Raw genomic sequence first — 24,682 nt, 5'->3', positions numbered from 1 at the left:
CACCTGCTTGTCTCTATGGAGATACTTCATCCACTGTATGACATTTACCATATCTCCTTATTCATGGGTTTCAGTTACATTACTTATTTTTGGTCACTGCCATTTTGAAGACATCCCCACATACTGTTGCCTGTCTCCGCTGTTAGATAGTCATCCAAACAGCGCATGAAACTGAAAATGAAAAGGGCTGATACTTCAAGAAGACAGGCGTTTTTGGGTTTTGATCCTTATCCACGGCGGCGAGTCACTGACAACCCACATAAGCAGTCACAACTTGCCACAACAAACTTTTGCGGACATTTACATCCAAGCTTCCTCGTCCAAAAGCCCTCAAAGCTTTCAAGAGCGCTGACTTTGTGTGCGGGTGAGTGACAGACTGTCTGATCCTAGAATATAACACCCGGACAGTTGGAAATAAGGCTTGTTAAAACTGACTGCAAGTAGGCTAAGTAGTTGGGACGACACAGGGGGGCAGCAGTTAGCGCTTAATTTGGCCAAGAAGGTTCTGGGTTTGACTCCCGGTAGAGTAAAGACTTTCTATGTTCTCCTCGTGTCTGCGTAGGCTTCTTCCGGGTGCTCCAGATTCCCCTACCAATGATAGGCTCCTCCCCTGCTAAATGCTAAATCATTAAATAAAGATCAAAAAAAATAATTATCTGTATAGCCACGCAATAATGTGAAAATAACGTTAGCCAGCTGCTAACTAAGTCTCCACCTTTCAGTCCCTCCTGACGATAGTAACAACAACAAAAAGGGTCTTTGGGAATGTTACAGAAAGAGGAATCCTTTGTTTTGAGACTCGGCCCAGCCCACAGCGCAGCAAGCGGCGTCCGTCCTCAGGATGGCAGTAGCAACTTCGGAACCATGAATAGACAACGACCCATAAAACATGGTTAGAACTACTGGTTACAACTCTATTGTAAAACATTCCGGGCAAAAGCAAGATCATTTCTATTGAGACAAGTAGATGTCAGACCCCCCATCAAAGGTCACACAGTGCACTTTTAATACAGTCATTAAAAGCCATGTAAAGGTCTTAAGGATGTATGTTGTTCTAACTAATGAAGCAACAATAAAACTGAATTATCTTACAACTGAATACAATTTAAAAGTGTTTATTTATCGCAAAACGTGAGGAATCTTTTATGGTCTGACTTTCTTGCCAACAACTTTTGTTCCGTTGTCGTGAATGGCAACGGGAGTATTTTCCTTGGCTATGGCTTTGGTGGTGGACAAATTATTCCAATGAGTTGCAGATGTGGGCCCAATGACATCATGAGGGCTTAAAGGAGAGAGGTGGGGCTCCAGTGGAAAATGAAGCGTGCACCGTGGAATCCAGTGATCAGAAGAAAAAGAAAAGGCAGCCCCACAGATCTACTGCATCTCCACACATCTGCTTCCAGACATCATCAACGCTCCATTACTGCAGGTTTGGGACTGGGACCAACTGTTGCAAAGCTCAAAGTCATATCACCAATGTGTTGTATGCAATTATGTCAGCATTGTAGTTTAGCCTCCCACCATGTTATCAAATGTAATAAAGAATTTAAGTTTAATATATTTTATTGATTTCATATGGTGCAAGCGTGTGACACATAATCAGTATTTTAGCTTACTCATATCTGTAAAGGTGCAGTGTGTGTCCATCACCCTCTTGTCTCCATGGAGATGTTGCGTTGCATGGAAAGTTTGACAGAAAAGGATCAAATCACAGGCGTTGTATTGCTTAAAATACTTTGAAACATGTATTCTACGTGTCCACAGATCTGACTTGTAACTTGGCCTGGTGGCTTCACATCTTCACATGCTTGTATCCATGACGATAGATTGTGTTTAAAGCAACACTGTGTAACATTCCAGATGAAGCCTGAGCTTTGACATTGTATGAACTCGCAAATGTATGTAAAAAACATGCTTTAAATTGAATAAAGACAGAAAATAAAGGATTACCTATGACTACCACATGCATATTTAAACATGTCAAATGTGCATCCAGTCCCAATAAAGTTAGAATCACGTGCACTGCCCTCCCAGACCAGTCTTCCCTCTCCTGTTTGTCATTCCTGCCTCTACAATAAACATGGCTGCATTGATTTCTTGTCTCGTTCTAACAGATGATGCTGTCAACAGTAGAGGGCGAGTATGAGCCTTATAGTCTGTCTCACTTAGTTTGTCACACTCCACACACCGAGTACGTTCCCAAAACTCAAACCAAATAGGACTCCTTTCCCCCCCGTGCAGGTTTATTTAGAATGCGTGTTAGGTTTCGCCGCGTGCGTGAAGCAGAAGGGGCTTTAGAAGTGTCTCAATCTTGCTGAAATCATGCATGGCTGAACATTTGAAATGAGCTCGCGCGCGCGCACCACCAGCCCGGGGCACTGATCCCGACTTGATTGGGGCAAGGCGAGCTGCAAGTGCTTATTTATACAACAACGTCATTTGGAGGTTGTCCAAAAGGGAAAAGAACAGATTACAAAGCGGACAAGAAGAAGAAAAAAAATAATTAGAGTGAGGGTGAGAGTCAATAGTTAGATTCATTAACGAAACCTCATTGATTTTTATTTTATTAATCAACAAGTACATTTTGCGCCTTTTACGCACGGTGTTTGGGGTGATTTGGGAACAACAAAGAAAACGTGCTGTAAAAAAAAAAAAGAATTAAAAAAAAAAAACACATATCAAAGCAGTCCCAAGCAACAATCTATATAATTATTATCATCTGCTGCCTTTCCTCTCTGGCAAAGAAACACTCCATCCATTTGCAGCGATGCCTCGGGGGAACATTACATCAAAACTAATCATAACGATTAGATCTGCTCGTGAGGGAGGCAAGTTGGAGGCAGAGGAAAAGGAAGAGAAAATACTACGTTTTCTTTCTGATATTATGAAAAATATATCAATTCTTACACGAGGCGCTGCTGTTATAGTGGTAGGTGTCGTGTAGCTTTAGACGTCTCTTTTCCTTTTTTTTTATTTACTCCACTTTGGTTTAGACTGGGGCAGAGAGGCATGAGCTAATTGTATCCTGATCTTTGCCTTGAGGGGTTTCGAGAGCCCCGGAGCCAGTATTCTCTGTATTTTGTTCTGTCTACCCAAGCTGAGCTATTGCGTTTCTCAGCGCTGTAAGGGAGACCGAGGAAGAAACTGCTCGTGGGGGAAACGACAACGGAGAGCGGAAAGGTGGTCCGAATAAAGATCGACTTTATGCGGCTCCATGTTCCAGGTAAGTGCGTGGGATTTCTTTCTTTGGCTGTGTTTCCTCCCAGCAGCAGGAGCAGGAGCAGGAGCAGGAGCAGGAGCACGGGACTGGGACATTCGAAGGCGCAGCAGCTTTTACGCATGTGCCAAAAAACTGATCCGAGCGGTTCAGTTCTCTTTTTCTTTTTTTTTTCTTCTTTTTTATACAAATGTTTAACCACTTCCTCGCTATTGTCGCCATAAGTAAAGATTGTGGGGGGATTGCGTGTTTGGGAGAGGTGACTGTGCCGCGGCTTTGTGGGCTACTTTTCTGCCCCGCCGCATTTGGCTCCTGGCGCGTTCCGCCTCGCGCCAGGAGCTCGGGTCCGCGACGCCGGGGCGCAGTAACTTATACTAAACTTAACACCGGACCGCATCTACGCGCCTCTCTCCCGCGTCGTGATACTAAGTTGGTTTTAGTCGTGAAACTGTTAGCTTTTCAGGCTGCCCCAGATCCTCTAATGAAAGACGCCATTGTGGAGTAATTTGGCCCCAGGCGATTTGGCTTTTTCTGCAAAAACAGGATGTACCTTCAGCCTTTACGCACGCACTACATGAACCACTACAGCAGACAAACTTCATTCTATGTGTGATTATTGTGCCCGTGCGTGATGTTATTGTATGTTGTGTGGATGGAGAGGGTCATTCGTGGATGGACCGTGCGTCAAAACTCCTGAGGTGATCCGGACACGTAGGAGGGAGCAGCAGGAATGATCATATATTGCGTTTAATATTTGAAATACATCGCAGTAACATTAACTGTAGGCCTAATTAATTAATGTTTGAACTTGCATGTTGCCTCAAGGTCTTTTTGTGAGGTTACACATTTGTTTTATGAGCTGTTTTGGGAGGTTTAATGGGAATTACATCGTTTGTCGATAAAAAAAAAAAAGTTAACATTTGCCAAAGTGTGTGCGTAAAATTAATTCATCACAAGTTATTCTTTGCACATGCCTCAGCAGCAAATGGTGTCTATTTCAGTTTTTGACACGTTCAATTTCTGAAGTGGACACTTGATGGCGCTGCAGTCACAACTCTCCTTTTTAAGACTATTCCCAGTCTTGTTGAACTTGTGCAGAAGTTAAGTTTAGGCCGCACTTGAGACTTGTGTCGTGTACAGTGTGGCTCGTTACTGCACCTTTTGACTCCCACAGCATTGACTCCACAGAGAGGCCCCGTGTTATTGTTTTTTTTGTATCCCATGAGGACTTGCCTGTGCCACTCCTGCGCCCCGGGACACCGCGCTGCGCTCGGAGTGAACACGCACTGTTACCAAGCGCCCCGGGCCACTCTGGACTCGGCGCACCTCCTGCTCCGTGATGTCAGATTGATGTCAGATTGAATAGTGTGCTGCTGTACATGAAATCTGACTGTTCCCAATAGTATGCAGTTACTCAATATAGTATTTATCAACGTTTGGCTTTAAACATTTGACAGAGTTAAACCTAATTGGGCATTATTTAGCCATTACACCACTGAACAAAACTGGATGTATCCTTCCATGTCGTCAAATAATGACCATTATAGCAGGAGAGCAGACATACTCAGTCCTGTGCTCAGTTAGATGTACAAGTAGTAGTTGAGGGAAGATGTAGGCTTACTGTGCAGCATCATTTCAACTTAACAAGTACTCAAAGTAGTACTACATGTTTACTGTCCTAGTTATACATGAATAAACTACAGTGACTCTTGATTATTAGTCATAAGAATAATACATTAGCACATTTCAAGACCTAAAAAGCAAGACTGACAATTGACCATTACTTGTTGGCACACATCATTCATACTTAAGCAAGAGGGTGAAGTACTTTTCCTATGGACGCAACAACAGTATGCACTAGAGCAGTAGTTTTCAAACTTTTTACATCAAGTACTACCAAAGAAAAGGTTTTTATAACAGTTTCTAAATCAGTTATATTACAGGATTTGTAGATTTAGACCTGAAGTAGGAATACGCCATTGCTACAGTTGTTTTAATGGAGGAACTACTCAAGGAAGAGCAAAAAAGGGGAATAAAATGTACTCAAAATGAAGTAAACATTAGAACTGGTGTCTGCGTACCACCACTAGAGCGACTTCTGCCATCCAAATACTAACCAGGCGGTATGGATACATTGTGAGTCCAGTTTAGTCTTGATGTAGACTTCGTTTTGGTCCTGTTTCAGTCCCAAGTTCAATTTAGGTTTAGCCCAGGTTTAGTTTCACATTTAGTGACGTGGTCGACAGAGAATGCACCTTTTAGATTGTAGTGAAATCCACCAATAGGTCAATAACATATTTAGTCAAACTCTCAAATTGCTTTAGGCTTGCATGAAAGTCTGCCAATCTTGGAACAGAATTGGACCCAAATATTAGGATCGAATTAGTTATTATGTCAAGTTTTGGGGATTTATAGTTTTAAACACTCATCTGCCCAACCAAACAGCCACATTTCTGATTAAAAAACAAAACTCCCTCTTTCTAGTCCCTCTTTTATCTACTGCCCATCCCTGCTGTTCCTCACTGTTCCGTCTGAGCCTGCTTCACCTGCACATGTTGCTATTCCCCCAGCCCAGACAGTATACTTAGCCACAGTGTGCTCCTGTCTGTGTGTGGACATTTGAAACAAATGGCCAGGGGCGAGAAAACAGAGACAACCCATCCAGATTATGTAAATACCAGTCTGCCTGCCTCCGACCGAATCTTAATGCTCTGATCTGAAATGCTAATTGTGTCTTTCTGCAAAATGTGGAAATACAAGCAGGCTGTGATGTCGAAGTTAACATTCACAGCCAGTGTTGCAATTATGCGAATTAGAACTTTTAGATGTTAACGTTCGGCATGGGAGTACTTGGCTCAGCTGTCCGAGGCTGTGGTACGATTATTGTGAGAAGAAACATCACTACTTCACAGTTTTATTCATGATTATTGAGAGAATGACCAAAAATACTTTCCCTCTTGTATGTGACCATGCAGCTTTGTTAAATCAAACGTTCTGGATGATAGATCAAAGTTGCAGAGTCAGATTAAAAGCCCTTGACATTTAGATTTACTTTTTTAAAACTATAAATGGAATTGAAATTACTTCCAAATCGTCACCGTTATTATTATTATTTCTTAATTATTACCATTATATTTGACCATGATAAACCAAATTACCTTAACTTCCCCAATTTAGTCAGTTTCTAGTTGTTGAAATAGATTTGTTTGACCAGGTTTAGTCCGAGTTAGTTAATTTGATCCTGAATTAGTATTGGTTTAAATGTTGTCTTAGGGTTGACCCTGTTTTAGATCTAGTTAAGTAGTAGTTTCAACCTGGTTTTGTACTGCTTACTCTTTGTTTAAAGGTCCTGGTGTACGATCAGTGGTTGTGCTAATCAGGTTCAAATTCGCCAGCATTTGGGGCTAATTTATTTTCCTTGTTAAGCCCCTTTTTAGTCCATTTTAGAGTTAAATGAAGAGCATCCAAATATATAGGATTGCTTTGACTAGAATGCACTACAGTGTGGCATTAAACTTATCTATTTTGCAAAAAAGAAAATCCCTGTAACAAAGGACAAAGATACGTTTAATACCTTTGTGGAACATTCCAGGCGATGCCATAACTTCTTCATATATAATGCACCTTTTAAGGCCTCACCAAATGTCAACTTTTAATGCAAAGTCCATTGAAATGACTTGTTATAACGTGCCAAATGATTCTGGAGGCAGCGAGTCTGTTTTGGATTTGTTTGTGCATATTGTGGTGTAGAAAGTATACACGTGGAGGAGATGCACGCTCACATTTCACTAAATATGAAAAGTTAAACATTTGCAGGCCACAGAGGTTGCAAACATAAGGGGGATTTTCGGTACTTTCCACAAGTCCACAGTCAAATGACAAAATGGCACGTTTGCCCGAGTCTATAACGTGATGGGCCAAATGTACAAAACTTAATACTTTCTGCAAGTTTATTACAAAACAGAGGCTTTTCAAGTGAGTTTATATTAGTATTTTAGCAGCAGTAGTAGTGGCGAGGCAGTAGTTTAGAGGTTTTTTTGTCTCAGAACAGGCGAAGAAATGCAAATTCGCCCACATTGTCCACTCGAGTAATGCAGCTGGAAGTTCAGACGAAAAAGAGAAAAGCTCAATTTCAATAACATCTATTTCTGTGTTCTATGTGAGATTATGTTGTGATTCTCTGACCTGCGATAAGACCAGTATATAGTTTAAAACGGAGGCCTTATCCCCGTGACCGCCATTGAATTCATATCAATACCTAATTTGGGAAGATAATGAAGGTCGTAGCCTAATTCTTATAGCACTGTTAGTCGCAAAAGTGTTGGGAGGAAGTAGTGTAACAGAAGATAAAGCATTTGTGTAGGAACAGGAAGGTTGCAGTGCTGTGCCTGGATGTGACAGGATCTGCAGCATCTGGTGTGGTTTGCTGTGGCGCTGATGAAAAAGGGAGTGATGTGGTTGTTAGGGTTGTCAAAAGTATCAGAATTTACATAATAATTGATACTAAAACTTGAATCGAAAGTAGATACTCATTTACACGTGTCGATACTGACAAAAACACATAAATAGGGGAAAATTAAGACCGTTTTTGAATAGTTTCAGAATGGTCTTGATCCTTGTCAACACTAGTAGAAGACCATCTAACATTAACTAAACTATTATTATTTAGTGTTATATTGTCTAAAAAAGAAGCATTTTTATTATAATTGTAGTATTGAAATTGTAGCAAGCCTAGTGTTAGTAGTAGTATTTTGTATGGTGACTCACTCGCAGTAGTTTAAGCATCAATAGTCCTGGGAGTATTTGTAATAGTAGTTGTGTTACTAGTAGAATATTGCTTACGTAAGTTACAGATGATTTGAGAACTTTTACATCTCACTTTTATTAACCGCAAATTGTACTCCTTCTTTCTTGCGGTTGCTTGTGGTAACGGTGATTTCCTGACCTTCAATAAAACCAAAATCATAAAGAAAGATAATTATGGCATCATTTAAAAAAAAAAAAAAAAAAGACAGGTCCATGATCTTAGAGACATTTTCAAACTCTGAATAATTTCTGAACTGGTTCCTCGGAGCCCTGAGCATGCTCATGATTCCCACCCACCTGAATGCCTGTTCCTCTTTCACTTCTCCCCTCTGCACCTTTCCATAATGCCTTACAGATTTTTACACTCCATCCACCTTTGCGATGACAAGGCTTTGAGGAAATCCAATTCCGGGCCGAGCTGTTTTTCAGAACTTGCTCCTCTCCGCAGGGACACACACACACACACACACACACACACACACATATATATAACACCATCTCGGCAAATTAGTCAGGGAACAAATTACCTGCATTGCGAGTGTGATCCCACGCACTTTGCCTGGTTTGCCTAACACAGGTCGCCTTTTGAAGAGCAGCCATGTGATTTTCTCCCTTGGTTTTGCCCTGTAGGCGCTCCTTTGCCTTCTGCGGAGAGGGATTGAGGAGTTGAATTTTAAAAACTATGTATATGCCTTGGCTTATCAGCATGCGCACAAATGGCATGCAAATCAGAGCGGGATCACACGGCGCAGCATTGGAGGCCCCTGCACTCAAAGGCAAGCTTAATTGCTAATTGGGTATCTAGGTGTGAAACGTGTTACTTGCCAATGAGAAGCAGGGAAGAGAGTGTGCATGTTTTAAGGCCAGTGGTTGAACTAATTAATTTTAATCTAAATGTCATTAAAATGTGTGTGGATTCCTTGCGCTTTTTTGGAGGAGGGTAAAAGAGCCCGAGCAAGGCCTGTAACAGTACTCTCCAGTGTGCTTGTAATGCATATGTCTTTAGTGGTCTGGCATTGTTGATGGAGCAGTCATACAAATGTGGATGAGGAGCTTGAGATGAAAGAAAACGGCTTATTCGAGTTCAGCTTTGGAGTGGAAGCAAGTCAATTGATAGTTTGGCCACCAACCGAAGTGGCATTCCGCAGTGATGTTGTGTCCTTGGGCACGACACATCACACACTTGGCCTGAATGATTGGCAGTGGTCGGAGAGGCCACCGGCACAGAAAGTTTGTTATTCTAAATGCATGAGTTTTCTTATTTGGCAGTGAAGCTTCTCAAGTTGCTTTAATCAAACTCTACCTGTTATTAATTACGAAATGAAAAGCAAAGGGAGGTAATACTGGGAGTAGCAGCATTAAAGTACTGGCCCTTTTACTTAAAGCTGTATATTGCATCTATCTAACTAGTTCTTAGCTCTTTTGGCCCGTTTTAGAACAGCTTTTTCAGATGGAGAAGTGAAGCAGGGTCCCAAAGTGTCATATACTAACGCACATTTAGTGTCATATACTAACGCACATTTATTATTGTTGTATATGTATTGCTCACTGTAAGTTTTTTGTGTTTTTATTGTTTTATTCTGTGTTTTGTGAAGCACTTTGTGACTTCTGTCTGTGAAAGGTGCTATACAAATAAAATGTACTTACTTACGTACATTTAAGTTTAACAATCTGCATTATAATATAGTGTCAGTTGGGAAAAAATGAACGTAATCAAAAAGTTGGGTCATTCAGTTGAATAAATATGTACAATGTCACTTTTCAACACAACAATGCCTACAAAGTGCACTAGCAGAGAATTCCTCCTCTAATCCTTTCCATTATTGTCTGTAACAACACCAGGGCAGAACTGTCAGCTTCTGCATACGGCCAGTGACATATACGTTTGTGGGTGGAGATAATAAGGGGCATTTTGGTCCAGGTGCTTGGTCACACTTAAAAACGTGGCTTGGCTTTGATTTGCTCGACATAATCAGAACCGGGGGAAGACGAGATGTCAGCGTGAGGACGGTGCATTCCGCGCACATGGCTCTTCCAAAACAAAGACGTGGGGAAGAGGGGGGGGCAAAGGGCAAAAGCGGTGACGGGACTGGACCCTGGATGGGACAGGACAACGGGACGGGACAGGACGGGACACCGGGGGGGGGACGACGACACATACCTGCCACAGACACAGCGACAGCCCAGAAAAGCCGCGGGCGCTACAATGCTAATGTTGTCGGGGGGTTTGACTTCTCCCAGCCATTGCAACGAGGAGCCGCTCCGTGTGACAGCCGCGCGCGCACGACTCCTCCGCAACCGCCGCAACCGCCGCAACCGCTGATCAGTGCGCTCCTCCGGTCTTTAAACTTCTGACTACTAGAAAAAGAAAAGAAAGCCAGACAGACAGACAACATCAACAACAACAAGCCCCGATCGCTCCCTAAAGTCGCCTCTGCAAATGGACGAAACTGATATCATGGACTTAACGCATCAGAAGGCGAGGAAGCGCGCGCGTCCAATCAGTTCCGCGGACGAGGCGGCGCACGCCACGCTCAAGCGGCTGCCCATGCGAGCCGTGGCCGAGAGCAGGGACATGTACGCCGGGGCGAGGGGAGAGCCGCTGCCCGCCGCCTCGCTCAAGCAGAATGACCACTCGCTGAATTCCTCCCCCAACACAGTGATGCCGGTGCAGGTAAAGCGCGCGCGGGACGCTCCGGGAGTGGATGGCTTTTCTGGATGCACGCGGCACTTTCGGGATGTTTTTATGATGGGAAGTGTACGTTGTGTTGTGTTTTTTATTACTGAAGTGCACTGAAGTTATTTGACTGCAGGTTTATGTCTGGTTTCTTTCATGTGGAGCCTGGTTTAGACAAGATGGGCATGATGAATGTTTGTTTATTACCATATGTGTATTTTTTTCCCACGTTGTAGTTCTGATTTACTATTGTTAGACTTGTTCCCTGGCTTAGTCCTGACTTGTAATAGATTTGAGTTCCCTGGGTGCGTTCATACTTCACATTCACTAGATGAAAACTCGAATTAAACCAGGACTAAACAAGGACAAGAACAGGACTAAGCAGGACTAAAATGGGCTGAATTTAGGAACAAATAACAACAAATCTGAACGTACTGTAGTTAAGTACTGGTTTAGTGCAGTTTTTATTCATAGTATTCAAAGTAAAATGTCTGATATCCAGATGTGTGACCTGTAGTTTGCAATATCATGTGGTATTGACAAAATGCAGCGTAAACCGTCTGTTGTTTGCTGTTGTTCTGTACCGTTTCAACCCCAGAAAACCAGCTTTAGTGAAATCTGCTTTTTTGCACACCATGAAATAGGCTTCAACTATGGAGACCTCTCTCTTCACCCTGTAGTGACAAATCATTTAACACAATATGTTGTTCAAAAGCCCCCCCAGTTTATTATTTATTATGCCAGTGTTTTTGGAGAACATGCTAAATATAGTCATAACGAGAGAAGGCACGATTACCGTCAGAAACTTTAAAAAATATTCTCATTAGTGTCAAAATTCACCCCCTCGGCTAAACAATGTTTGTAGGTTACCAGTGCATAGAGACATTTCACCGAAATCTTATTAGCGCTCTGGAATCAAGACGGCTCATTATTGCTCATTTCGAACGGTGAAATTGATGCTCCAAATTAATTCAGTTTTGGAGATTATGGCCCACAGGAAAGCGTGCAGCAGGGCACCATCCGGGTCAAGGTCAGTCTGCACCAAGTTGAACTGGAATCAACTGAATTACATTATAAAAGAAAAGACATGTACAACACTTTTTGGAGTGAAAAAGCATTCAAACTTGATCTAGTTTTATAAAATGAAATGAAGTACTTTTCCCCAATCGTGTGTATCATGTTGTTTTGTTTTGGCAGGATAATCGCTCCAGTATGTCTCGGCCCATGATCACGCGGTCACCGGTGTCTCCTCTGAGTAACCAGGGCATCCCCACGTCAGCACAGCTCACCAAGTCCAACGCCCCGGTGCACATTGACGTGGGCGGGCACATGTACACCAGCAGCCTGGCCACCTTAACCAAATTCCCAGAGTCACGGTAAGATGGGAAATGTTATAAATACTATATTATTATAAAGAGATGTTACAGTGTTATGAATTGTGAGCTCCTGGGGCCAAAATGCAGTGCTATTGTAAAAAAAAAGGGAGATTGAACTACATAGACCATGATGCTTTGCTTCGAATCAGTGCCGCTAACATGAAGATGTCACTGTGATTAAACATTTGTAGTAAACTAACATGTTTTTCTGTACGACCTGGCAACATTTTAGTCTCAATGTTTTGAAATATAACAGTTATAATTTCACAAAAAGCTTATCTGGAATGTTATGAGAAAAATAGCATTTCAACAGTAGCGCAATCACAATAATACCACATGAATTCCTTGTTTATGAATAACCTCAAAGCAAAGCTACAGCCCTGAACAGAAAGCAGGAGACGTGCAGCAGGCAGACAATAGCGACTTGGTTATTCTGACAGATGTCGCAGCAGCAGTGAAGGGCCAAAGGGTGAGGGGCCATCTGGAGGCTGCGGGGCTGCACTGTCACTCCGGGCTGTGGCCTAAGGGTGACTGGCACTAGCCTGGGGCATCCCAACACCCGACTGGCTCTGATCTCCTCTCAGCACCTCAGACTGAGCTTGTTTTTCGGCTTTCCTTTTGCTCTTAAAAACCTTGTAGCAACCTATATACAAAGGTTATAAAATGTAACAATAACTCCCCATAAACCTTATTTACCCCTCTCAAGAGCAGGACTAGGCTACATGAGTCAGTGGGTACATTTACAACTAGAATCACAGATAAATTAATAGTTAGATTTTGTGTGTGTTTTACATGCACAAAAAGTCTGATAATTGACAAGAACTGGTGAAGTAGCCCTGCGACGAGCTGGCCCATGTCCAGGGAGTACCCCGCCTAAGGCCCAAAGTCTCTGGGATGGGCCCCAGTCACCCACAATCTCTTATTGGAACAAGCGGTAGAAAGTGAATGAATGATTGAATGAACTGGTGAAGTATCAATTAATGTATTTTTAGGGTAACTATTGTAGTTTAAAACAAATAATTCATTTTGAAATAACTGTTTTGATCTTTAACATGTTTTCTTCTATTTTGGTATTTGCTACATTAGTTTACAATTTTTTTGCACAAATGATTGTTCATATCTGCACAGGTATGAATAGTCAGAAAGAGCTGTTTAGATTTCAATTATTCAATAACTCTAGAAATCCAATAATGATCAGATTCTTTGTCTGCCTGTAAACATAGCCAGTGTTCTTATGCTAGTTTCTGCAGTGCTATATCAGGGAGGGCATCTGACACAAACGTATCATGTATTCAAGTGATTATACCTTAACATTCTGTATATTATATATTAGAAACTTGAGATGAGAAGGCCAAAACATCTGATTAAATGAACAACATTGGATTAATCATCAGTTTTCCTTTATCACAATGTTATTTTTATCTCTTTATTCTAGCAGGAAGTTCTTTAATCTTCCCCATTTCTTTACTTTTCTCTGTTATTCCTTGTTTAAAATTGCCAGTGCTGGAATTGACATTTGCCTTTAATTAGATGAGATCACTTAAACCAAAGCAGTTGCAACTCTGGCCCAAATTTGGTGGTGTTGGCTGAACATCGTGATCTCTGTTATTGCCATGATCATCACAGCCTTCTAATCAGGCTGTAGGGATCGCCAGGCAACGCAGTTCATACAGCCTCAAGCTCAAACCAAAAGAATGACTTGCATCAGGCGGAGCATCTGCCCACGGTTAAATCAATATGTGAGTTCCCATTTATAATACAACACGTGACAGTAATGATTTTCTCAAGTGATGGATAAAATAGGCACTAAGTAGGAGTGTAATATGAAAAATCAAAGTATGATCCTGTTTATTTATTGAAGTATTTTGGGGTGGCTAATGGAATTGTGCTTTTCTAAAACTAGATGATGTATACATGTTCCAAAGGTAGTCGTCTGGACAGTGTTTTAGAGATCAGGATCTTTTGACTTCCATCCAAAAGTTATTTTCAATCTGGGTTTTCTAAATGTGTCATGGTAAGTTTGTAGTGTAATCATAAGTGTGAAAAAAATACTAATAAGTAAAAGTGTGCAATTAAAAGTATTCAAGATAGAGGTGGACAATATATTAAACTTTATTTGTAGAGCACAATTCGTACAAAGACAAAACAGTTTAAGACATAAAAGAGAAGAGTGCAAAGTGAATAATTTCAGTCATATGGCCCCAGCTAAACAAAACTGTTTTTAGCTTAGATTTGAATATTGTCAGAGTAGAACCTGTCTCACATCTTAAGAACTGTTCCAGATTTTAGCTGCATAAAACTGAATGTTTAGTCCTGACTCTGGCACCAGCAGGAGGCCGGTCCATGTTTAGTCCTGACTCTGGCACCAGCAAGAGGCCGGTCCATGTTTAGTCCTGACTCTGGCACCAGCAGGAGGCCGGTCCATGTTTAGTCCTGACTCTGGCACCAGCAGGAGGCCGGTCCATGTTTAGTCCTGACTCTGGCACCAGCAGGAGGCCGGTCCATGTTTAGTCCTGACTCTGGCACCAGCAGGAGGCCGGTCCATGTTTAGTCCTGACTCTGGCACCAGCAGGAGGCCGGTCCATGTTTAGTCCTGACTCTGGCACCAGCAGGAGGCCGGTCCATGTTTAGTCCTGACTCTGGCACCAGCAGGAGGCCGGTCCATGTTTAGTCCTGACTCTAGCACCAGCAGGAGGCCGGTCCATGTTTAGTCCTGACTCTGGCACCAGCAGGAGGCCGGTCCATGTTTAGTCCTGACTCTGGCACCAGCAGGAGGCCGGTCCATGTTTAGTCCTGGCTCTGGGCACCAGCAGGAGGCCGGTCCCTGAGGTCCTCAGAGTCTGAGATGGTTCATATGGCATTAGCTTGTCAGGTCATGGAGAGACTTGTCTCTTCTTTGAGCTACAGGGGGCAGTGCAGAGACCTGAGAACAGGACTAATGTGATGGCACTTCCTGGTTCTAGTCAGGACACGAGCAGCAGCGTTCTGGACGTACTGTACTTACAGTAGTCTAATCTTTTGTTAAAAATTTGACAAAAAAGCCAAATAAAAAGAAAAACAAAAAACTAAGTGAGAAATAGGAATATAACGTGATATTTTTGCACTCCTTTGATTAACTTTAGACATTTCACATTAAACCTCAGCTAATGAGTATAAAGACAAGTCGTTTGACTATCATTATTGGGACACTCCAGATGTTCATTCCTGTCTATTCGCCCACCATTAACTGAAGATATAGACAATACGAGACATTCCTAAAGTTGTAAATAGTTCGCCTCTAATCTCACAGCTTTAGTATTTGTTGTACCTTTTTCTCAAGCAACAGACTAAAGTTGTAGATTAAAAGAAGTAGGTGTTGTAACCGATACGTCTTGAACTCGTGCATTGCAAACACGGAGATAAATTGCCTAACCCCGTCTTCCCTCCCTCTCTGCCTGGTAGAATCGGCCGCCTCTTTGATGGCACAGAGCCCATAGTTCTGGACAGCCTGAAGCAGCACTACTTCATTGACAGGGATGGACACATGTTCCGCTACATCCTCAACTTCCTCAGGACGTCCAAGCTGCTCATCCCCGACGACTTCAAAGTAAGTGTCGAGAAAACTGTACAAAGTCCCATCAGTCAGCACTCCTTCAAGTTGGCACACACAATGAATGCTAAGGCTCAGGCTATGTCCACCCTGGAGGGGATGTTGAAGATATGGTTTAGTAAAATTAAGTGTTTTTGCCTTTCAAAAAAGTAGGTCTTTTTTTTTCTGATTGTAACGTAAAAGGCAAGTGAAATGTAAAAGTATAATACGTGTTGATAAGCCATGAAAAACTGATTAGCCAATGCACGTGATCTGATTCATAAAAGCCTCTCTCATTAAAAAGATTTAAAAGTAGCAGTTTATTCAAATGAAATGATAAATAAAGACTGAGTAAAGCCACTGTTCAAGAAGACAGAATTTGATTGTAAATGTAAGAAAACAGAAAAAAATAAGATAAATAGAATAATCAGATCAAAAAAGAAATGTGCTCCTCCAAAACATTAGGTGTCAGTTAATCAGCAGAATTTTAGAGTAGCCTTTGTATTTATCAAAGTGCAATTTAATTTAAAATAACCCTTTCCATCTTTAACATTTTCTCTTTCATGATTGTCTTTGCCACATTAGTTTTCCCGTTTTGCCTAGTTTCCTTGTCAACATCTTTACAGGCATGAACAATCAGAAAGACATCAGATTACCCACATCAGATAAGATGATAAGTATCAGATTTGTGGTGTGGATGTAAACATACGGCGCTCCTGACACATAAATACATTTACGACTCAATTCTCTCTCAATAGCTAATCAAGGCATGATTAATTGCACTTTGGCCTCATCACTACTCACAGCAAGAAGAGCATTTATTATGGAGTTTATATGTTTCTTCTGCCACTGCAGTTAAAGCATTAACCCGAAACACAAACCGTGAGATAATCCTCCAGTTTGTTGGCTCATAATCTGCCAGGTCCGAGAACCCTGCACCTGGGTCCAACCGTGCTGCTCCTGACAGGCTGCCCAGAGGCATGGGTCAAATGCAAATACTATTTTTAGTCATTTTCCTTGAATATTCATACAATAAGATCAGCCTTTATTGTCTCAGAAAGGGAGAAATGTGTCTTGGAAATCAAAGGCACAGTGAAAATAAAGAAAATCAAGACAAACAATTGCACTATCTCGCTTTTATATTCTACAACACTCTGAAATGGCCTGAAAAGTTCCATTTATATTGCACTCCTCCTGATTGGCCTTAGTAAAGTTATATTACATATTCTTAGCGACAAAGTAATAACTTCAAATGGGGACAACATAAAGTAGCATTTGTTTCCATGCCTTGCCTATGCATCGGAGGTTTTATTGTGTGCAGTATATCAGGATTTTTTTATGGTTGCCATTTTTAATTACTGAACTTGCCCCGAGGAGAAACAAATAAGAACATTATCAGATGGACTGTCTGCAGGGCGACTCAATCACTGTAAAGTATGTCAGCTAAAATAAGCAAAGACAAAACGCAGGCCCAGGTTCACTCTGAGGCCATGGAAAGGGTTTCATGAAATAACCTTGAGGAATCAAAAGGATTATCTGCAATTTCAGCCATGATGATTACACTGTGGGGCCACAGTAAACGTTATACTAATACTAGACTACATTTTTACAGTACAATTTATCCTATTACAGAATGTTGCACCGGTGAAATAGTTGAGATATCTTTCTATGAATGTTTAGGTTCATTATCCATTAAAAAAGCGTCTTCACTGAATGAGAGCAAAGCATTATGGTCTATGTAGTCCACCATAATACACAATGCATCTCAGTGAAATATCAATGTTTACAAGCAATCGATTAAGTTATCATGAGATTTAGAGGTGGGCGATATGGACAAAAATGTATGTCTCAGTATTTTTCTGCATTATATATAACAATATTTTAACAATGCATCAGGAATGTGCTTTAAAGTGTCTGTAAATGCCTTGTTTGAGGTTCAAGTATCGCACAAAATACCATAAACCAGAAATTGAACCAGACATATTGTTCTATATTAGTCTATGCAGGACTTTTCTGTCACTTTTTGAGGTAATTTAACAGTTTCCATACATCTCCCGCTTCTCATGAGATTGCATAGAACACGTTACATGGCAAAACCACATTAAAAGAAAGCGTGTATTAAAACTCGTATTGTGTATCTTCTGGTCAGGACTACAGTCTTCTTTACGAGGAGGCGCGGTACTTCCAGCTGCACCCCATGCTGTCGGAGCTGGAGCGCTGGCGTCAGGATCAGGAGCTGAGCCGGGTGTCTCGCCCGTGCGAGTGCGTCGTGGTGCGCGTGGCCCCGGACCTGGGCGAGAGGATCACCCTGAGCGGAGACAAGGCGCTCATCGAAGACGTGTTCCCCGAGATCGGAGACGTCATGTGCAACTCGGTCAACGCCGGCTGGAACCACGACTCCACGCACGTCATCCGCTTCCCCCTCAACGGGTACTGCCACCTCAACTCTGTCCAGGTAACCACTGCAGGGACTCGGGGATGTATATCTCACAAGTCTTTATGAGTTACTAATTCTGTCTAAAGTATTTACGTATATCAATGTTTTATGTCTGTACGTCTTCACTGGCCCAGGATGCTAAGTAAAGTGCTGCTAATTAGCCAGATCAAGGGTCGGGAGTGTAAAATGTGATGAGTAAATTGTGTCAAGGATTAAGGTGCAATGATATACACTTTCACACAGTCAAAATGCTCTTATCAATGTAGGGCTGGGCAATTCATTGAAAAGTGACAGATTGAGGTCCACAGTCGATCCTCTGTCAGTAAAAACATGTGGTTTTGAGCAGAGTTCAGACTTTGGGGGAAGAACTTTGAATATTATTTGTGTTAAATGGCACAGATTAAGAAGTCTGTATTGGTTATGTTCATGAAATCATTATTACATTACAACACACCCCCAAAAAAGCCCAAATAAAATCGAGATCAGTCAGTCGCCTAGCTCTATCAAGACAAAGAAAAATATTGTCTATAGAGGTTTTACTGTTCTTTAGAGGTGGGAGATATATATAAAGAAATTATATTATCTTAGTTTTTGTGTGTTGTGTATCATCTATTATTAAAACTATTAAAAGTGACATGATAAAGAGACAAAAACATCACAAACAAGGGTGTAAAATGATATTTCTGCCCTTTTGGGGTTCATTTTATGGCCCATTTGCATTTTGTACTGGACTTGAACATCAACTAAGATCATCTAAAAAACAGACAAAAAATGTTAGATATTCATATTAAGATATCTAAGAATATTACTCTAGTATAAAAGTACCGTGTGCAAAAATCACTCTTGGAAGTAGTTTGTTAACATTCTTCTTAAATAAATGTAACCAATTTCCACCAACTTTTGATTAGGAGGCAGAAGATACTATAAAATTAGCGTTAGTGTTTTGTAGAAGCCTAAATTAAAGCTGTATGTTAAATATGAATAGATTTGAGATCCGCTGAAAACAAAGGTTTCCCAATTGTGTTCATTTTCATCGCACAAAACCCACTTTATTACAAAACCAATGCACAATAACCTTCCATAACTCCACTGCACTGATCCAAACTTTGACATCAGCATACAGGTTAGCCCTGCTGCTACTTTATTTGGACATTGTACAAACTTGTTTATCCTTACAACTTACCCCCATGAGGAAAACAGATGGCGTTTGAGTGTGATTATAAACTCCTATAGTGGTTGCTGTGGGGCGTTGCCACTATAGACAATCTCGAAGGGCGATAATTGTGCACTTCACAAATGGAGAAATCTTCCATCAAGGTGGATCGTCACATGAATGTGCGGACCGAGGGGGTAGAGGCTGACAACATGAGGAAGTGAGCAATTTGGGGTGCAATAGACACAAGATGGTGCCCCTGAGTGTTCAACCGGGTTCAAATCAATGCTCCATTTTAGAATCAAACCCATACTTTTGATCGACAACTCTAAAACAGTCCTCTCGTTTTCTTGTTTTTGTCGACTCTCCGAATGGGATGTGTCAATATTGCATTTACGTGATTACATATTGAACTCCTACTAAATACATTGATGACACAAACCTCCTGCCGTGCATAAACAAATGAAAGCGAATGTGGCACGTGAGACAGGATTTAGCAGCAATTTGGCCTCTGTCTCCGTCAAAGGGAGTCAAAATCTCAACGCACACAAAACAACATGTCTCTAAAGTGTGTGCGCGAGTCGTGGGGCGCGAGCAAGAGACTGAGCACGCTCCCTGGCAGGTTGTCCCCAGGCAGGCCCATAATCCTGTTTGGATATTAAAGCTTGCCGCCGGTGGATGCTGTATCTGCGGCTAATGGAGGCAAGGCAGGGTTTTTTTTTTGAGAGAGAGACAAGGAAGGGGGAGAGCTGCCAGCAGTAGAAGGACCTTTGTAGTTTTGGTGGAGGCTCGGGCCTGAGGGCCTGAATGGGGTGGTGGAGGAGAGAGAAAGAGTGAAGGAGGGGGATCAGTGGGGTTTGCCGAGCGGACTAGACCAAGCCAAGTGGCGGGGAGAAAAGACTGGCAACTCCCTGGGGGCTCTTTGATGGAATGTGATCCTACAGCCCTCCCGGTCACGTCTGTGGATGTCTGCGAGGCTCCAACGCGCACACACAATCGCACAATATGCACCCCAGAAAACAATGAAAATGAGGGGAAAGAGTTGAAGCAAAACACAATAAAAATGTGTTGAAGAAAATCTGATCCAAATTCTCATCACAGGCAGTATGTTGTACCATTCCCAGAGCTATTTCCAAGGCTGGGCTCCAACTCGGCAGTGCAAAACTAACTAGACAAATGTCAAATTCTGCGCTCGCCAGCCTCGCAGTTATAGACAAAAGGTTAGAGGCCGGCATTAATGTTTAAGCATCGCATTATATGGTAACTGCAGATGCCAAGAAATGATGCTGCGTCAGGATGGAATATACAATGAATCGGTAGACCTTGAACTGGATGTCTGTGCGGTATCAAAAAGCAGCAGGGAGCAATGTGCAAGGCCTGGCACCCGTAACCTGTAATAACGTGTAAACCTGGAGCATGCACAGAGCACCAGCATGTCCAAATGGATACGTATACCAAACAGCACGAACATGATGGCTTATGGTTTCAAATACTATACTGTGATAATGATGGATTCATTTTCTGAATAATAATGTAGGCCTAATGCATTTTTTAAAGTCTTTTTTGTACAATCAGAGACGCTTTACATTGGCGTGTTTACTCGGTGACTCCACATCGCTCACATTACACTACTTTCATGATGGTGAAGTATCTTGCCCAACAGTAGTACGCACTAGTCCGAGCTGGGATCCAACACGCTGGCTCTGGGGCTCTGACCGCTGAAGTACTGCTGTATTTTCCAAAGACAAATAGTCATCAGAATAGTTTTGTGTACTTCAAATCTCCGTTGGTTTAGGTTTCTGCAACTTGTAATATGATGATGATATGAGTGAAATGGGTTGCGTTCACGTTCTGGAGTTTGACGTTAATTTGATGATGTCTCTAAAAGGTACGTTCACAAATTGTGCTAATGGAATGTTGTGATGTCACATGAACCTTTTGTCATCTAAACTCTTCTGTGATCTGCTCTTGAGCTGGTGATGTCATATTGTGATGTAACACGTCTCTGTTCAGTCCAACTCTATGCTCAAAGTCAAACACGTTACGGACTACGACAGTCTGAGGAATAAAGTCTGGCGGTAATGCAACAATTGGATGCCAACCGCCATAAAACAACAACAACAACAACAACTTTCCACCCACTCCTCCTATTGGTCAGCTTCTGTCATGCTCTGAGTGAGTGGCAGGTGGATTCAGCCAATCTCAGTGAAGCTCTCATACTTGTAGATAGTTGTGGCGACTTCACATAACAATGCTTTATGTACACAATATGGCAATTTAAATTATGATCCACACTACAGAAAATCGCGTGTAAATCTTATCTATTGTCTAAATAAAATGCCTAAAATGTAATATTTGTCTTATTCTACTCTCCAGACACTGCTGTAGGTGTCATTGTCTCAGTCCTCGACTAATCAGAACAATCTTTACAGCCAAAAAACACTTTCTGCCCATAAGTCTTTTTCTCTTTCCTCGAAAACCTTAAAAAATGACTTATGTAGTTATGCTTTGAGGCTGTTATCTTACTTCTCTCTAGCTAAAAATGAGCGATTTGACCCATCTTGCCTATATCTATTTGTTGTTGTTGTTGTTGTTGTTACAGAAACCATTGGAGTGAAATGGCAGCTAGCCCCAGGGCAGCTTTGGCTAATGGCTACAGAAGCACTTCGGTTGGCTACTTGCTTCACTCACATCTCATTCTGTGGTTGCAGGTGCTGGAGCGTCTACAGCAGCGGGGCTTTGACATCGCAGGCTCTTGTGGCGGAGGTGTGGACTCCTCCCAGTTCAGCGAGTACGTCCTGAGGAGGGAACTGCGGAGGACAAGTCACCGAGGAGCGCTCAATTCAAACAGGATAAAGCAGGAGCAGCTGGACTAGAAGCCTCCCACACACTAGGAGGTGCTAGACTTTTTACTTGTGGTGACCGAGTGGCACCACAGAGTTCAGTGGACTCTTTACTTTTCAGAATTACCCCTTTTTTGCCATAAGAAGATAAAGAAGACTTTTTTTTTTTGGCATTTGTGATTGTCTAGCCCCCTTACAAACTAAAGCTGGATCCCAAATAAAGATTGTTCAAGCCTACATTAGGTTATATATGATTTTCTATGTTTCTCTTTTAAATTAAAATTGCATTGAACAATATTCTATTCTAGCAGTATTCTAGCTTGTCACTGAATTAAATTACTGGCCGATATCTTTTTTTCCCCCCCTATCCCCATGTAAAAAAAAAAGTCACAGATGTGTTGCTTTCAATATAGAATGTCTCATGTCATATAAGCAATTCATTTTAAAAGAGCTTTTTTTTTTTTACTTTTAGTATAATTGCGATACCAACGAAGAGAATATTTGATTTTCATTATCACATCAAGCTTTAGTTTAAAAATGTCAAATCTCGCAGTACTGGGGGTTTGGCTCTTATAACTCATGTGGTACAGTTTATTTGGATGGCACTACTGTAAATGTGTTTGTGATTTTTACATTGAATCTTTTTTAAAGGAGAACATGTTGCCTCAGACTGGACTGAAAAGATTAAAAGCTTATTGTACGACCCACTTTTAGTCACTTTCACATTAAGACATTGCTTATAAAGTGTTTCTTAAGATGACTGACTCCCTTACACTCCCTAAATTTAAGCATAGATGAAAGTCAAATATATTTAATCTGAAGTTGGAACTGTATCCTTATTGATCACGCACCTGCTAAAGTTAAAGAGTCCAACATTTTTGATCAAAACATCATCCAAAATCTGAGTTTCCTGATTCCCTTGTGTAGTGTTTTTGAAAAGAAACTTTTGACTTGACTTTGTAAAGTTTAACTATTATATTGCACTTGTCTCATAATATTACCAAGCAGCGTAAAATAAATACATTTTCCAGAAAAAAAAAGTTTGATTTGTTTCATTGTTTCACCTATGCTTAAATATTGAATCAGTTTAGTTCATTGCTATCGTTATTATTGACAACCTGGTGGAATGTACAGATGGTATCAAAGTTTATGTGGATTTATCAGTTTCAAGATGCCCAAAGTGATTCACATAGCCTTATTTATTCACTCATAAACTATATCTGTTTGATATTAATTCGATGGCCTCCGACTACCAATAATCACATAGAAACACAAAACAAATATACGCTCTACCATTGAGCATATACAGACTCCTACAGTTACATCTTACCGAACTGAACTCCAACTTTGCAAGCGAAATGTGGGAATTAATGACTTTAATTACTTGCTAAAACAATGGTGTAGCTTGAGAATGTGTGCTGGCGCATCACTGACTACACGGAGCATTCTTTACTTGGTTATACTGAGCAGACTCGACTCCTCCGCGCATGTCCTGTCAGTTGTGCTTCCACATTTCCCTGCAGGCTTAAAATTTAAAGTGAAATCCCACACAGAGCCCTGTCGTCTTGCCTCCATCGCTTTTGGCACAATCTCCACTTTCTTTGGCTATCTACACTTTGTGCTATATGTCTCCCTTTCAGGCCTCTTTGACCTAGATTCCCTTTTGACGGACTGTTATTCTCACAGGCCAGAGGTGCAACTGTGAGTGCGGCCCTTCACCAGTGCTGTGCTTTCAATCATATATTCCAATGAGAAAAGAGATTTATTCAAAAAAGTGTTGCAGTTGACATTCGTGGGCTTGTGTCAGTGACGGAACATTGCTTCAGACGCATGGATAGTAATTCATAAATCGTTTAGTGAGGTTTCTGTCAATGAAGTGCGCTCCATTGAGGTTTTTTTCTTCTTTAAGCCCCTCCCACAGAATTAGACCTGGCTCTATCTTTGAAGTTCTATACATTTTGCACATTATTCTGACAATAAAAACTCCCTAAAGCAGGAATGATTAAGTGTTTTTTGGTGCTTTGAAAAGGTTCACTTGAAGCTGCAGTGCATAACTTTTCGAGTGGAGATGGAGATGTTATTGCTTTGCCTGGAATGTTCCATAATATGGCATTTAATAAACATAAGCCTATCTATCTCCATGGAGAAAAGCAGGAAACGCCACTGGTTCAAGTTACAGGTCAGATTTGTAGAGAAGTCAGCCAGTTTATGGTAAGATATGTATATTTTTATAGTATTTTAGTGAAATAAAAACACTTGGAAATAATTAAATGCTAGATGTATGCATTTAAAGGAAAACTGTGGAACATTCCGGGCAAAATGTAATCTTTATGGAGTTATGCAGGTAGTGGACCTTTGCCTGGCTTGCCAAGACCACACGCATTAGACAATACTTTACAAAGTGGTCTGGAATCCTATCCTGCCGCCCTGCTTGTAGATGGGCGTGATTGACAGGCAGATTAACCAATCAGAGAAACGCATGGTCCATTTGTGTCTAAACAAACATGGCGGCTTACGAGTTAAAAGCTATAATAGATCCATGGTTAAAAGGGGGGAAATAACACTGAGACATAGAAACAATGACAATTTCTGAATAACTAAAGTC

General features: G+C 41.4%; 1 protein-coding gene across 2 annotated transcripts; it reads left to right on the top strand.

The window, feature by feature from the left end:
* The first annotated feature begins 2,950 nt into the window (after nt 1-2,950).
* LOC140356535 (BTB/POZ domain-containing protein KCTD1) lies at nt 2,951-23,117 on the top strand. 2 transcript variants are annotated; one of them, XM_072441560.1, is made up of 5 exons: nt 2,951-3,223; nt 11,898-12,076; nt 15,518-15,662; nt 17,794-18,099; nt 21,946-23,117. In XM_072441560.1, exons 1-5 carry the CDS (start codon nt 3,215-3,217, stop codon nt 22,108-22,110), a joined length of 804 nt encoding a protein of 267 aa, XP_072297661.1. In that variant the 5' UTR covers nt 2,951-3,214; the 3' UTR covers nt 22,111-23,117. The 2 variants fall into 2 exon arrangements, with proteins under 2 accessions (XP_072297661.1, XP_072297660.1); XM_072441559.1 differs by lacking the exon at nt 2,951-3,223 and adding an exon at nt 10,414-10,697.
* The last annotated feature ends 1,565 nt before the right edge of the window (nt 23,118-24,682 follow it).

Source organism: Eucyclogobius newberryi, unplaced genomic scaffold (genome assembly GCF_026437365.1).
Source record: "Eucyclogobius newberryi isolate DKJ021-1_F unplaced genomic scaffold, fEucNew1.0.hap1 SCAF_12, whole genome shotgun sequence".
Classification (NCBI taxonomy): domain Eukaryota; kingdom Metazoa; phylum Chordata; class Actinopteri; order Gobiiformes; family Gobiidae; genus Eucyclogobius; species Eucyclogobius newberryi.
The sequence above is the reverse complement of the archived record's forward strand: the minus strand, read 5'-3'. Positions and strand labels throughout refer to the sequence as shown.

Bases quoted from the DNA above. Each gene is read 5' to 3' on its own strand.
- LOC140356535 (XM_072441559.1), top strand. From the start codon at position 10,464: ATGGACGAAACTGATATCATGGACTTAACGCATCAGAAGGCGAGGAAG. The intron at 10,698-11,897 runs GTAAAGCGCGCG...TTGTTTTGGCAG, and splicing joins ACACAGTGATGCCGGTGCAG to GATAATCGCTCCAGTATGTC. The intron at 18,100-21,945 runs GTAACCACTGCA...CTGTGGTTGCAG, and splicing joins GCCACCTCAACTCTGTCCAG to GTGCTGGAGCGTCTACAGCA.